The sequence below is a fragment of the Vanessa cardui genome, chromosome 14, assembly GCF_905220365.1.
Source record: "Vanessa cardui chromosome 14, ilVanCard2.1, whole genome shotgun sequence".
Taxonomy (NCBI): domain Eukaryota; kingdom Metazoa; phylum Arthropoda; class Insecta; order Lepidoptera; family Nymphalidae; genus Vanessa; species Vanessa cardui.
Genome location: NC_061136.1, coordinates 8,267,899 through 8,281,462, shown reverse-complemented (window position 1 = coordinate 8,281,462; position 13,564 = coordinate 8,267,899). Strand labels below are relative to the sequence as shown.

Sequence of the window (13,564 nt, the reverse complement as noted above, 5' to 3'; positions counted from 1 at the left end):
GTCAACCCAACTATCCAGTTTATCTTTACTTTTCTCAACTTCATCAACCTTTGTCTTAAAAGTTATTTCAAGTTTAATTTCAGACTGAAAATACCACTCATTAAATTTTGAAATTATTCATAGAAGTGCATTTGTAATGATCTTACTTAAATTGCGAGCATTATTAATCAAGTCATCTAGTAGAAAAACAAATAAGGATAAATTTGATTTGGTCAAAATACTTAAGGAAGTATTTTATACACAGGATTGTTTTAATAAATAAAAATATTTGATAAATCATGATGGCATATATCATATGGAATGCTTTACGAAAAGGGGTACAACCAAATAAAGTCTATTAAATATTTGTATTCAGGTTGCACGTCAGTTCGTCATAAGCATTACCATTTGTAGAATCCAGGTGTGAATTATCAAATAATAAGTGGAATACTGTTTTTTTAAAACTATTTGCCGGAATAAGAGGCATTATATTAGAATGATTAGTGGCCTAATAATAATAATTTATATTACTGTATATTATAATTTAATTAATTATTATTTATCGAACCCTATAATTATAATGTATTTACTTAGTATTCATTTCAATTACGCATGAGCTTGCATAAAATGACATTAATTAATTTATAAATACTTTGCGACCTTTACCAATTAATAAGTTAAATAATATTTTATGAGAAGTCATTTGATAAGGTTTTAAGAGTTGTGTAAAAGAATAAGGAGAAATAGTAGTAATAGTAAGTGTTTATAACATTTAGTATGTATAATGAATAAGACGAAATATTGCTTTGTTGAAATTAAATGCCGACCTGCGAGGTTGTCGTCATTTTAGTTCTATATATTAATATAGAACTAAATACTTATTAAAGTATTTACTGGAGCAATTTTTATTTAATACTTTTTGCCCTCATTTTCTTGGTTATAAATTTAAAAACAACAATTATAAAAACCGAGGTAAGTAAAAAAATTCAAACAAGAATTGTATAGGAATCTTTGATCATTGTAGCGAATGAAACAGTTTGTAGGTTTATTGCGAATTGATTAGCACTATGACGATCGCATTCAATTCAACAGTGTGCAATATAGATATTAATGAAGTACAATACAAATCGGTCGATTTTACTATAAAACTTGTAATTTACAACTTTATTTCCACTTTCTAATTAGATATTGCTGTAAATTGGCTGATCTGCAAAATAGTATATTTCGTTTTGAAATATAATATTTTTAGGATTACATTTGTATTGAAAAGTGGATGTCAATTGATACTTCAGTGAAAAAATAATTGGCTCTTTTAATGCTTATTTATAATTATAGCTTATGTTCAATTGTGAAAATTTCCATAACCTAGTTTTTTAATAATCAATTAGGTACTTATATTGAAGAATTCATAACGTGTAATTTAAACGAAGTGCCTGTATGGAAGAATCGTTCGCCCTTACTTTAAATGAATTTCGATTTTATACGGTTTCACTTCCGCGAACGTTTATTTATAAAAGAACGGTTTGTTTTGTCAAGACGCCCGTCCCGTTTGTTTTTATTCGTTGCACTCCATTCATTCGCGTCATATGTATTCGGGGTCGCTTTAGTTAACAAGCGCAAAGTTTGTACAATGAACGTTATTGACGATCAGCATTGTGATGCCCATTCAAGGCGTAACCCTGGATACTATTAGAACTTACACACCTAATTAACACTGATTCGAATCAACAGGAATTTATGACATTACATTACAATTATTAATAACTTAATAATGATTAATTTCAATGTTTAAGTTAATTGCGTGGTTAAGTGATGATAATTAAATGAGATTATGACTAGTCTTAATCGGTTTTTAATACGTTAAACAAAATATAATGAAGATAGAATGGCATAGATTTGTATTTATAAAATACATGCAGATTTTATTTTAGTTACATTATTATTATTTTCACAATTATTATATGCATATATGTATAACGTTCTTGCTAATATCATTAAATTATTGTAGATGACTTACAATTTGCAAGAGATATGTTAGTTCCGTTGGTATAACGCTATCTAGTGAATTATTAAAGTCACCGTGTGTGAGGCCAGAGTGAGTGCCCTGTATTGCTAGCTACGGTATAGGTACCGTTTAATGCTGATAGTAATCTTTTGCCGGTGATGTTCATACTAGTTTTGAGTCTGTAATATTTTATATAAAACTTCCTACTTAAAATACGTACTAAAATTTGCGAATTAAATATTTTGGCAGCCGAGAATCCATTAAAATTTTAATGTTGTAGGATGTAACAGTCTGTTCATTTCCAAAGGTTGACAAGTTACCACTACGCCGTTCGTGACATACTTATAAATTAATTCGCTCGTAAATAAAGTGACGAGTACCGAATTTAAATCGACTTTCATCGAAGTCGGCTTCTTCGTTCTACGTCATCAATCGTTATGAAATTTTGTGTAATTACTCATCACCCTTAACGTTTTTTTTTAAAGTAAATCATATGTTTGATTCTCCTTTGAAAGTAAAATTGTAAGTTAAATCTTGTGCCTTGTATCTCACCAGTAGAATAACACGGATTAGAGGGACGCATGAATTATTAAATTTAATTATTGGCACCAAACCCGTTTTATAATTAATGTTTATTATCCAGCTCTGATTTGTGGTCTGGTAACTTGTTTTTTTTTTCTTTCTTAAAGATAGTATTTCTTTTTCATTATTTTATCTAAATAAGCAGACTGGGAAATGGACCACCTGATGGTTTGTGGTTTCCGCTACCCATAGTAGAGCTACAGAACCTTTATGGATTATTCTATGCCACTAATGCACCTTGGTAACTAAGTTGTTATATCCCCCGTGCCTGTAATTACATTGGTTTATAAACTTATGACTGGCGTTTCTTTGGTACTGACTTGCACCTGGTTGGTAGTAGTATCATTTTTATTAAATGGTCACTTTCCTATTTAAAAAAAAACTTTCATTTTTACTATAACCAAGGCTTGATCAATTTTTGGGCCAATATATTTAATGAATATGATGTTCGTTTTAACAGGACGTACATTTTAGAATTACATAAACCTTTTTGTTACAATTAACTATAAAGAGATCTAATGAGCTATTCTACAGGAACAAAAATAAAAAACATGGTAAATATCCCGAAATTAATAACTTTAATAATAAAAATAACCATGTTAATTTAAAATCCTACATAATTCTTATTTTAAAAAGACATTAAAACTTACAAAAATAAATAAGAATTCTAAATATTTCAACACCGATTTGTATTACAAATAAAAGCACTTAAAGCTTTACATATTTCATAAAAGATCATTTTAATATTCACATCCAAGTAAACTTTGATGTTGTTTATTTCGAAGTATTAAGTATTCTCTTTTTAACGTCTCAAAAATTCGTAACATGAATAATTAAACCAGAACACATCGGATTTAATTACTTGAATTTTTCGGATTTAATTGCATGTTTTTTTGGACTATTGCATATAGTATCAATGACATATTACATTTCAGATGATGTAATTCATGGTTTATCATTTGTAAAGTTTGTATATTTAAGCTTTGTTACATTTTTTTAATTCAATCAAAGCCTGTTATTCTATTTAAAATGGAATTTATAGATGTATTTGTAGTTTTAGAGCGGGTACACATTGTATGTTATTTATTTTTTGAAAAGCCTGTAGTTTCTTGTATCTTATTAAAGACACGTACGGATAGTTAATTGATTATAATCATATATGAAGTTTAATCGATTTGGTTATATAAGTATGCCAACTAAATATGCGTAATATTATAATACTATGCAAGTAATACACTAGTATATAAAGTATGTATGAAGTATATTATTAGAATCTTTGTTTATTGCAATAAACACGATAATATCGTCTTATGTACATATACACATGCATACATATTACGTGAAATTATTCCACATAATCGGAAACACCAAGTTCACGGTTTGTGATTTGATTGCAATTCCAGCGACCCGTATAGATGAACTAGATTTCCTGCGAACTCGACATCATAGCGTATGGTGTTAAGTATTATTTACAGTTAATAGTTTCGTTCTATATTTAAAACAATCAGACGCCATTCTAATTTTACAATTACGTTCACTGCTTAGACTACGTCGCTCTGTAAATATTGTGGCGGTTATTTTAAATGTATTTCCAATATAATAAAAGTAATAACCAATATTATAATTCTGGAGAGAGATTACTGTTGTTATATACGTTTAAGAAGAATGTTTATTATATACATTAGCAAATACATATTTACTAAAGTTGTACCCACTATAGTAACTGTAGCATTTTGAGTTAACTTGCTTTCAAGACTAGATTTGCATAAGATTTTCTACATTCCTTTATGGTACGTGCAGTGCCTTACGAGCCTACAACATAGCTTGATAGCTGCTTCCTGATATGTTACGAAACAGATAACAGCAATGATAAATTTCAACCTGCAACTCGATTACATTGCATACCAAGATAACGAAATATTTAGTTCTATAAACATTAAACAGGCTCACGAAAAAATAGGTACTCTTTCTCGTATTTTCGTAGCCAATTCAAGTCAGCGTTTGTCAAATATTTGATATAATCAATGTTTGTATTCAGTTCAATAATACAAAAGTAGTTTCTTTGAATAACCCGTTTGTTCGGTTCGATGGCTATGGCTTATTCGGCTGTTGAACCTAACCGCATTGTCCTCTGCTCCCACGCCGCCGCATCGCAATCTCGGATCATATCTCTCTCATACCCTTGCATGCCCCAACGAACTTTTACTCGTTGAGTTCACATGGTATTATTATAAAGAAAAAATGCATTCGCAGTCGCTGTAGATTCTGTAGCAAAATTGAAGTAGACGTAATTTTCTTTCAAATCAGTAAATATGTACAAAAAATCATCAATCATTGTTCTAATTGTAAAGTAATTCCTTTTTTTGAAAAAAGTGTTTTTTAGTAACGGTGTAGCTATAGATGAACGAACGAACGAAAATCACAATTAAATCTGCTCCTATTCAGCACCACGACATAAATTTCTTTATCCATTCGCGATTACATGTTACACACAAATTCTTTGAAACATTCAAGAATCAGGAATTTAGATGACTAAATTAATTCCTGAATCTTGGGTCCTGAGTCCTAAACCTTAGTTATTGAGATTTGTTTATATTCCCTGCCTTAAACTCTTGTGAACGAGTTTCGATATTTCTTTTAGTTTTAAATTTGGTTTTACACGCAAACATCATTTTATTATTATATAACATACTGACGAAGTGTGCCAGCTTGGTCTATGTCACTCGGGAGTAATGTAGCTTCAAACAAAATAAAACAAAAATTTAATTCGATCATTAGTTGTCGAGCTTAATATTAACATAAACGGTTTCCTAAAATACACTCTAGGGGTAAGACCGACAAGACCACATTAAGTTAGAGTTAACAGTGTTGTAATCAGGGACCAAACCTCTATGTCTATAGAACTTTGTTTACAACCCCAAAATCGTGAAGCGGAATTCTGAGCCCAATCTTTTTTGTTGCGGTGGCTTTCATTTGTACCTTGTACAAGAGTAGTAAGGATGTAAAATCTTTACAAAAAAAATCTGTAATTGGATCGATACTATGTTAGAGCCTAAAGTATCGATATAAATATTTTTATTCATATGAGAGTCTCTAAGGAATGAACGAACGGAAGACGTTTTGGACGAGTGTCATTCAAGCCGCTTGTTGAAGTGAAGATATGCGTTTAATTGGATGGCTAATTTAATCAGTTGGTATAAATGCAACTTTTAAAATTAAATTTAATAATTTATTTTAAAAATCATTCGAAAAACATTTACATCATTTCCGTTAAAAATAATATTTCAAATATTAAATTATTTAAATTAAAACGACAAATCATATACTGAAATACTTTTACATCAAAATTTACAATTTATTTATAATTTTATTTCATTGTGTTATATTGACTTCTTGAGTACAAAGATATTCGAGTTCATGCTTTCGTGAAGGTTTAACTCTTATCAAACATCCCGTAACCGGCCGTCAGAACTCAGATCACTAGACTGTGAGATCACTTTTAAACCGGTCCGGTTACGTATGTTATTTCTCCCGAATATAGTGATTTCATTGTAAGCTATTGTGAGCTGTGATTGTTTGAATCGGTATGTTACAACTATCATCATTTGGTACTTTAATGAGTATGATGATTTGTAAATTTTTTTCCTCTTTTATGTATTTTATTTACTACGCATGTTTCTCATAGTAATAATGTAAGACTTCCAAATAGTGTCTCGGTACTAAGAAAATGTTGACTTGCATAAAACAACTAACTGTGACTAAATCTCACGTGGACTCAGTGCGTTATTATATATACGAATAGAAATACCAGATCATGGTATGTTGTATTAAAAATCTTATTCATTTCAAGGGCGAACTTCAACCGCTTGAACGCTTCTCGATACTCACGTGAACATTGCGAAACATCAATCGTCGGCTTGTTTAGGGCGATCGTTTAGCGGCTGTTACTTCAATTTTGTTTCTTTCTTTAAACGTTTGAAATATTGCATTAGTTGTGACGACATTGTTTACAGGACGGAAGAAGTTACATTTACCGTATAACAATTCACCTACACTGATGTGTAAAAGATATGCGTAATAATCCTTCGATTAAACCATCTATCAATTGAAGGTGAAACGTGTGTGATATCACGTTTCCCAACTGGGTTATAGAGTTACGAATGCGAACTGTCAACGGTAATCATATCGAGCGCCATCAGCGTTTCAAGCTGACCTATTACGTAGCGTTTTATATGTACATATATTGGAAGTTTCGAATAAACGTTCACCCGCAAGCTATCCACTGTATTGTATCTCGTCGGTCAGACGGCTTCCATTACTGTGGGCGGTGGATCGGCACAGTCCACTTGCTCGTCGCTTTTGTATTGCAAACAATTCAATAACGTTATAATAGGATTCCACTTCGTCTGGAGTAAGCCACGCGAGACTGTCTAACAAACCACCTTTTAATTTGTATAATAGTTTTGCTGGAGATGCATTATGTATGATGGTCGTATTCAGAAATATTTTGATTTATAAACCCAATGGACTAAAATAGACCTATTATTATTTCATTAATCAGGCAATTACGTCATAACAACGAAAAATAAGTCGACGTAATAAAGTCCTTATACGGAGATTGGAACTAAAGTTTTGATATTGCTAAATATTTTAAAACGAAAGCTGCCTTATCCTTATAAGTATAAATGTATTTACCAAGTATTTTTACGTACTTCACCCTATTAATGGCCCGGTCAAGTAGGCATACAGCATGTATGGCAGTTAAGTACGTATTTGTATGATACACGTAATGGCAAATGGACTATGTGATGGTGTCTTCACCATTAATAAGATTTGAGACAGTATGCAATAATAGCCATTCCTAACATTACACAATTGCGCCGCCAACTGGGAAAGATATAGCATATATTTACATTATACACACTACACACTTACACAGGCCCATTAAAAACAAAAACAATAATAATAAGTTACTCTTTGGTGGTGAAATATTTGTTCAGTGATAATCTACCCAGACGATTTTGCCAAAGTCCTACCACCAAGTAACTAATAGGCCTACTGTTACGGTTTTCATGTTGTCTAAATAGTAAATATGCGATGTGAGATGTGAAGTGCCATGTTGGATATTAAGTAATTTCCTCTCGGTCCCTGCACTTGACGACTGGCTGTTTGCGGATATTATTTCCCGACCATACATATTGATACAAAGAGCTGTCGATTCTCTTCCTGACTAACGACACGCCATATATCAAGTTGTAATTAATGTATCCGTGGATAAAAAGATCAATTGGAAAAAGTGAGAGTTCATCCTTTTACGCTTAATATTAACCAGACAATGACTAAAGAATTGAAATGTATCAAAATATTAACTTCAAATAAATGTATATAGAAACAATACTACGAATGATTTTACTCTAGCAATATAATATAACTACAAATTCATCCGAGATTTAATGAAGATCAGTAACCGAAAAAACATGTATCTGATATATAATATAAATCCACATAAAGTGAATTGCCTACTAAACTAATCTCTGTCAGTTATTTTCGGTAGAAATTATGTACATTAATAATCAATAGCTTTAGAATAAACGTATTCTTGGAAATGACTCAAAAGCTCTCGAAAAAGCCCTCCTTAGTTCGTATACTTTGATTGGACGTTTTTTAATTTAATTTACTTACCAAATGAAGGATACATATTTGTGTATTTCACTTGCATAAAATAGCGGAAGATGCCAGGTAAATTGGTTTCTCGTCGGCAAAACAAAATTTACGCTAAAAATAGACTAGAAACTTTCAACATTCCTTTATGTACGTTTAAAAGTACATCCGGTATTACTATAGCCGCAGGTTTCCTACATCTATGAAAAGCCATTCACCCCTTACATAAACAAAACTATACACTTAAAGAGAGATTCTTAGTAGCTGGCAGGCATACCTTTCCGAAAATAGATTCACTTACCGCTTACATTACGTCACTAAAACATTTTTCACCGGCTCTTTAAAACTTCAAAAATAAGACAAAAGTACTGTTATCGACCGACGGATGCATTTTTATTTTCTGTAAATTAGGTTTTTTTTTTGTTTTAAATTATTGATTCTCCCATTTTTTTGGGAAAATGTAATCTTGCAAGTTAATTTATAGGTCAAGTTATTTTTGTTCATTTTTCCTAAGCCAATGATGTTACATGTCCTCAAACGTTGACCCACATAACCGTGCCTTCAATTTAGTCGCAATTCATTCGAGGTAAATGTTCATTGTTTGCAATGCACCCATAGATTATGCTGGCCCTAGCCTGACAATTTATGACGCCACGCCTGTTAGAATGTCCGTCCGCAAAACCGGAAACCAGAGCGCACTACCGTTAATATCGTGAAATTAGTAAACCAGTTTATAATGTCTTTTTAACTACGATGTTCAGAAACAAGCTTCGAAAAACATTACATTAAATTAGATGCTACTAAATACCATTTATCTGTTACTTGAATAAGAAACACGTTTACCGTTGATACGAAAATTTATTATCAAATTTAAATTTAAAATAAGATAAAGTATATTAAATGAATTCGATGGTTATTAACCTTTTTGTATTGGTTTGCTGGTCAAGTTATGGTAAAATAAAAAGTTGACCTGCAATAATAACGTGAATAATGTCGCGTGATAGGTTTTTAAAGTATTATTCTCTTATCATTTATTCTATTTCCATGCAGAAATATTTTGTTTTAATATGTTCTAATGTAATTAGTGTGTGAGTCACTATAATTACGGCTATATAAGGGCAAAACGTCTTAGCCACCATTTTTATTGGCGCATTCACGACTAAGGAATGGTTAATATTCCTACAGTGTCCCAATGTTCTACATACATACAATGGTATTGTCCACTTGCCGTGATGTGGCAAATTCGTAAAACTATCTATTGAATAAAAAAAATTGCAAGTTGTTTATTGCTATTTTGAGTCGGTTAAGTATTTCTATATAAATAAATTTATAACTATGTGAATGTAGTGATAACGATCACATATAAAACATCCGTTGCACTTAATTACAAATAAAACTAGGCCTTTGGCAGCCATGCAGTGCACGCGACTGGTATAAATTGTTCACACCAGTCGATGTATAATCTAGCGGGAAGTTACATGATACCTACTTAAGTTTCCATAAAACGAATATGCTTAAAAAGTTTTTATATGAATCCTCGTAATGAATTTGAAGTATTTGTTACATTTTTTTTAATTCTAAATATTTTTTCATTATTATATTCTATGTACATACAAATAATGGGCGTCAACTACTAGATAAGATAATCATAAGACCCACTCTTCGAGTTTTAATTTTTAATCATCGCTGTTTTTCTAAGAGCTTTTTAAATTCCGTCCTATATATTTTATAAATTATAATGATCTTGACTCGGCCGCCTTCAAATCCACAGGAATAATAGTTTTGCTCTATATGAAAAATTATATATGATAGATTTAATTCTGCCATGAGAACAGCAAGCATCTTTTTCATTTTATCGAAGAGCTGGGATTCCTCACTATTTAGTGCAATTGAATCTTCGACGAAGATTCTAATAATTGAGTTTACAGGTAATTTGTATCATCTCATGCTCGGTGGCGTAGGATAACACGGTAACGAAAAAGAGGAGTAGGCATAAACTGCAAACTTGATGTATTAAGAGGAGAGGCGGCTTTTACCTAGCCTTCAGGGGTTATTCGAATAAACTTCCTTTACAGAGGACGGTCTTGTTTTGCCTGCATAATGCACTCATGGAATGTAATACAACCTGTCTTAATTAACAGTTTATTAGTAGGTACAATTTATTAGCTGTTCTGTATATGATAATAGGTATATACTCTGTGTAATAAAGTAGGCCTCCGTTTAATAGTTTTATTTTTATCCTCCACTCGTTTTCAATTGAAGTCAATAAATACTGGCAACATTTTTCACTGAGATTTAATAAAGACTGATGAACACGTACATGGACAAAATTGATGATTCGACCGTTGCGTAATCAATAAAATAAGTTCGTTTTAAAATCATATCAGAATATATTCTCGTTTTTAATAAAATGTTGAAAGATGGAATGGGAAGAATGATCATAATTTGTTTGTTATATATTGCGTCCGTCTGACCTTGTTCTCAGAGCTTACAATGTTTAGATTAACGTTTTGTAACATTGAATAATTGTAAATTATTTTGTGAACCGCGTCGTTTACGCGTCCATGTACCAATTAAGATTTACCTCAGTTTCGATCTTTGAAGGTCACCAATTCGATCCTGGTTTAATGGGCGATTAATGAAAATTCGTATATTCAATGTAGCGATTTTATTTCGCCTTTTCTATCTTACTAATAAAATGTGTGCAATGTACATTATATAAAAACTAACAGTACCTATACAATCAATAGACTGTATTTGATTTTACTTTCGTTTGAGTAAGAATATTATGTATTTATTACAATGCAATACAATATCAGTTTATTTATGAAATTATTGAGTTTTAAGACTTGTTACAAATTGACAAAGAGATAAAATTATACCGTATTTTGTTTCTTAGTCTCTTGTTGTTACAAAATCGTTGTGACATTAATCCTTTGATATTTTACTCTTCTCGTCGGTAGTATTTTCTTACAAAAGGAAATTAGCGATACAATTTTTGTTAATAATTGACCCACTTTTAAATATTTGAATATTACAACGGCGACGAAACCATATGATTAATAATAATTGGATATAGATGTTTTTGGTTTTGTTATTTGCTTGAAATTACATCAAAACAACAATAGGTTGGAAGTTTTTAAGAAAAGGAAATGTACAAGTAATTCATTCTAAATGTAAGACCGAAAAGATAATATTAAGGAAAGTTATAATGAAAGAAATATGTAATGTAATCCTCAACTCAAAACTTAGTTCAAGATGAACATTTATGTTTAAACAGTATAAATCCGTGAGCCTATTCAAGCTCGTGAATATTCTCTAGACCTTTACGAACTTAGCTCACAATATATTTAACAATATAAAAAAATGTTTCAGACATGTATACAATGAAAAGTAAAAATATGTTATTGTGAATAATTCACATGAATAATTGTTCAATACAAAATATCTTCACGTATATATGAGACAGCTGTAGAAACATTTTAAAAATAGGTCGAGCTTGTATGTTGTATTAATATTGAGTGAAGTAATTATAATTAAACAATAGTATAAATCCTGTGTATGTGAAAATAAAGTGAGCCGCTGTTAATTCGTTCTTCTATTGTGTAACATTCTTGTATTGTTAAATCTTTATTTCTCTGTATATAATGTGTACTGCGCAGTAAACAGGAAAATGAAAAATAATTCTTGTCACAGCGTCTCTGCATTTACACTTTAAAAGGTTTATAAATACACATTTAATGCTTGTAACATTTAAATAAGAAAATAATATTTTTCCTTAAATAAGAGAAAATATCTCTATTAATGTAAGTCTACGAAAGTAAGTCTGTCCGTTACCTCTTGACACTTATATCGCTGAACCGATTTAGAAAAAATGGTGTATTACACACCATTTTTTGTTTGAGTTCTGGTGAAAGAGATATTTTTAGTAAGCTTTTTTTGTAACTTACTTTTTACCCTTCTATGAGGTAAAATGGGGGTGATAATTGATGATCTTTAATAATTAACTGAATAATAAAGAAACTTTAAAAATCAAGAACAATACTCAAAAACTAGATATAATCGTACATTACCACTGTTTCGTAAATAAGATTTACGGTCGCAAAATACGCGTAGGTTTTAATGCTGCCATTGATTATGTGAGCGTTAATCACGTTTTTGACTATTCGCTTTTCTTTTTCAGACATTCCTGATATACCAGAAGATATCAAGAAGCTGCGTGCCCTGCAGATTGCAGACTTCAGTAGTAACCCCATCCCGCGGCTACCGGCTGGCTTTAGCCAGCTACGGGCGCTCACCGTCCTCGGCCTCAATGACATGTCACTTACCAGTTTGCCAAGCGATTTCGGCAGGTGAGCTCAAGTTAAACAAGTTCCATACCTTATTGACAACGTTGCGATATGTTCAACCTATTATAATGGTGCCTGTTAAAGAACTATATTGTTATCTATACAAAAGCTATTGCAGTAGAGATACATCTGTCTAGACTGTATTTTTACAAGGGTTATTTGCTTTATGAAATGCATATTTAAATTTATATAAATATATACAGTTCTATTCGTTCGTATTAAATGGAAAACTGTATAAACTCAATCTCATTTTTAAATAAATATTTCAACTCGACATTGATCTAGCTCGACTGAGTAAATCCAAAATTCGCTTTAATTACGTAATAGAGATATTATGTTTTTTTATGGACTGCCCTCATTCAGGGTGACTTACATGCAAATTTAAATACAGGTTTATTATAAAATATAAACTTCGAACATTTGCTATGTTTTTGGTTACAAACAAACAGTGAAGAGAAATTCAAAAATACGAAACTCATAAACCATAAAACAACAAAATATTCAAAATTATGAGAGATACGTATAAATTTTAATGTTTCCTCAATGTTGCAATGTATCTTCATTTTACACGTCAAATGTTAAGAACGAAATTTGTTTTTATATTCCCATATTCATAATCAATAACACTGAATATCTATCAGGCAATAGAACAAGAAGTATACGCATAAACCAAAAGTATATTTTTACTGTCGATGCAATCTCTAGGAAATCTATTATAGAACTGGTGCTAGCGTTTTCCCAATGTTTGATTAATGCTTTAATTTAGAAATAAAAAAAGAGATTTAATACATTATGTTCGATTCTCTCATCTCATAAAATCATTAAAAATTAACATATTTTTATTTGTGATAATACTACAACTGTCAATACATAATTAAAGTTTTCTTGCTCCTTAATAGTATACTTAAATTATTTTTCAATTCATAAAAAAATTTAAATGCGTACATTCAATTTTTTATGAACAGTTCCATCGATCTATCATTATTCA

At 30.9% G+C, this 13,564-nt stretch overlaps 1 protein-coding gene across 13 annotated transcripts in view; it reads left to right on the top strand.

Moving 5' to 3' along the window:
- The window catches only part of LOC124535005 (protein lap4), a 68,713-nt gene that overhangs the window by 1,861 nt on the left and 53,288 nt on the right, over positions 1 to 13,564 (top strand). For all 13 annotated transcript variants that reach the window (XM_047111020.1, XM_047111015.1, XM_047111016.1 and 10 more), the window contains exon 3: positions 12,411 to 12,579. In XM_047111020.1, coding sequence (XP_046966976.1) covers positions 12,411 to 12,579 — 169 coding nt within the window. The remainder of the gene's footprint in view (positions 1 to 12,410; positions 12,580 to 13,564) is intronic.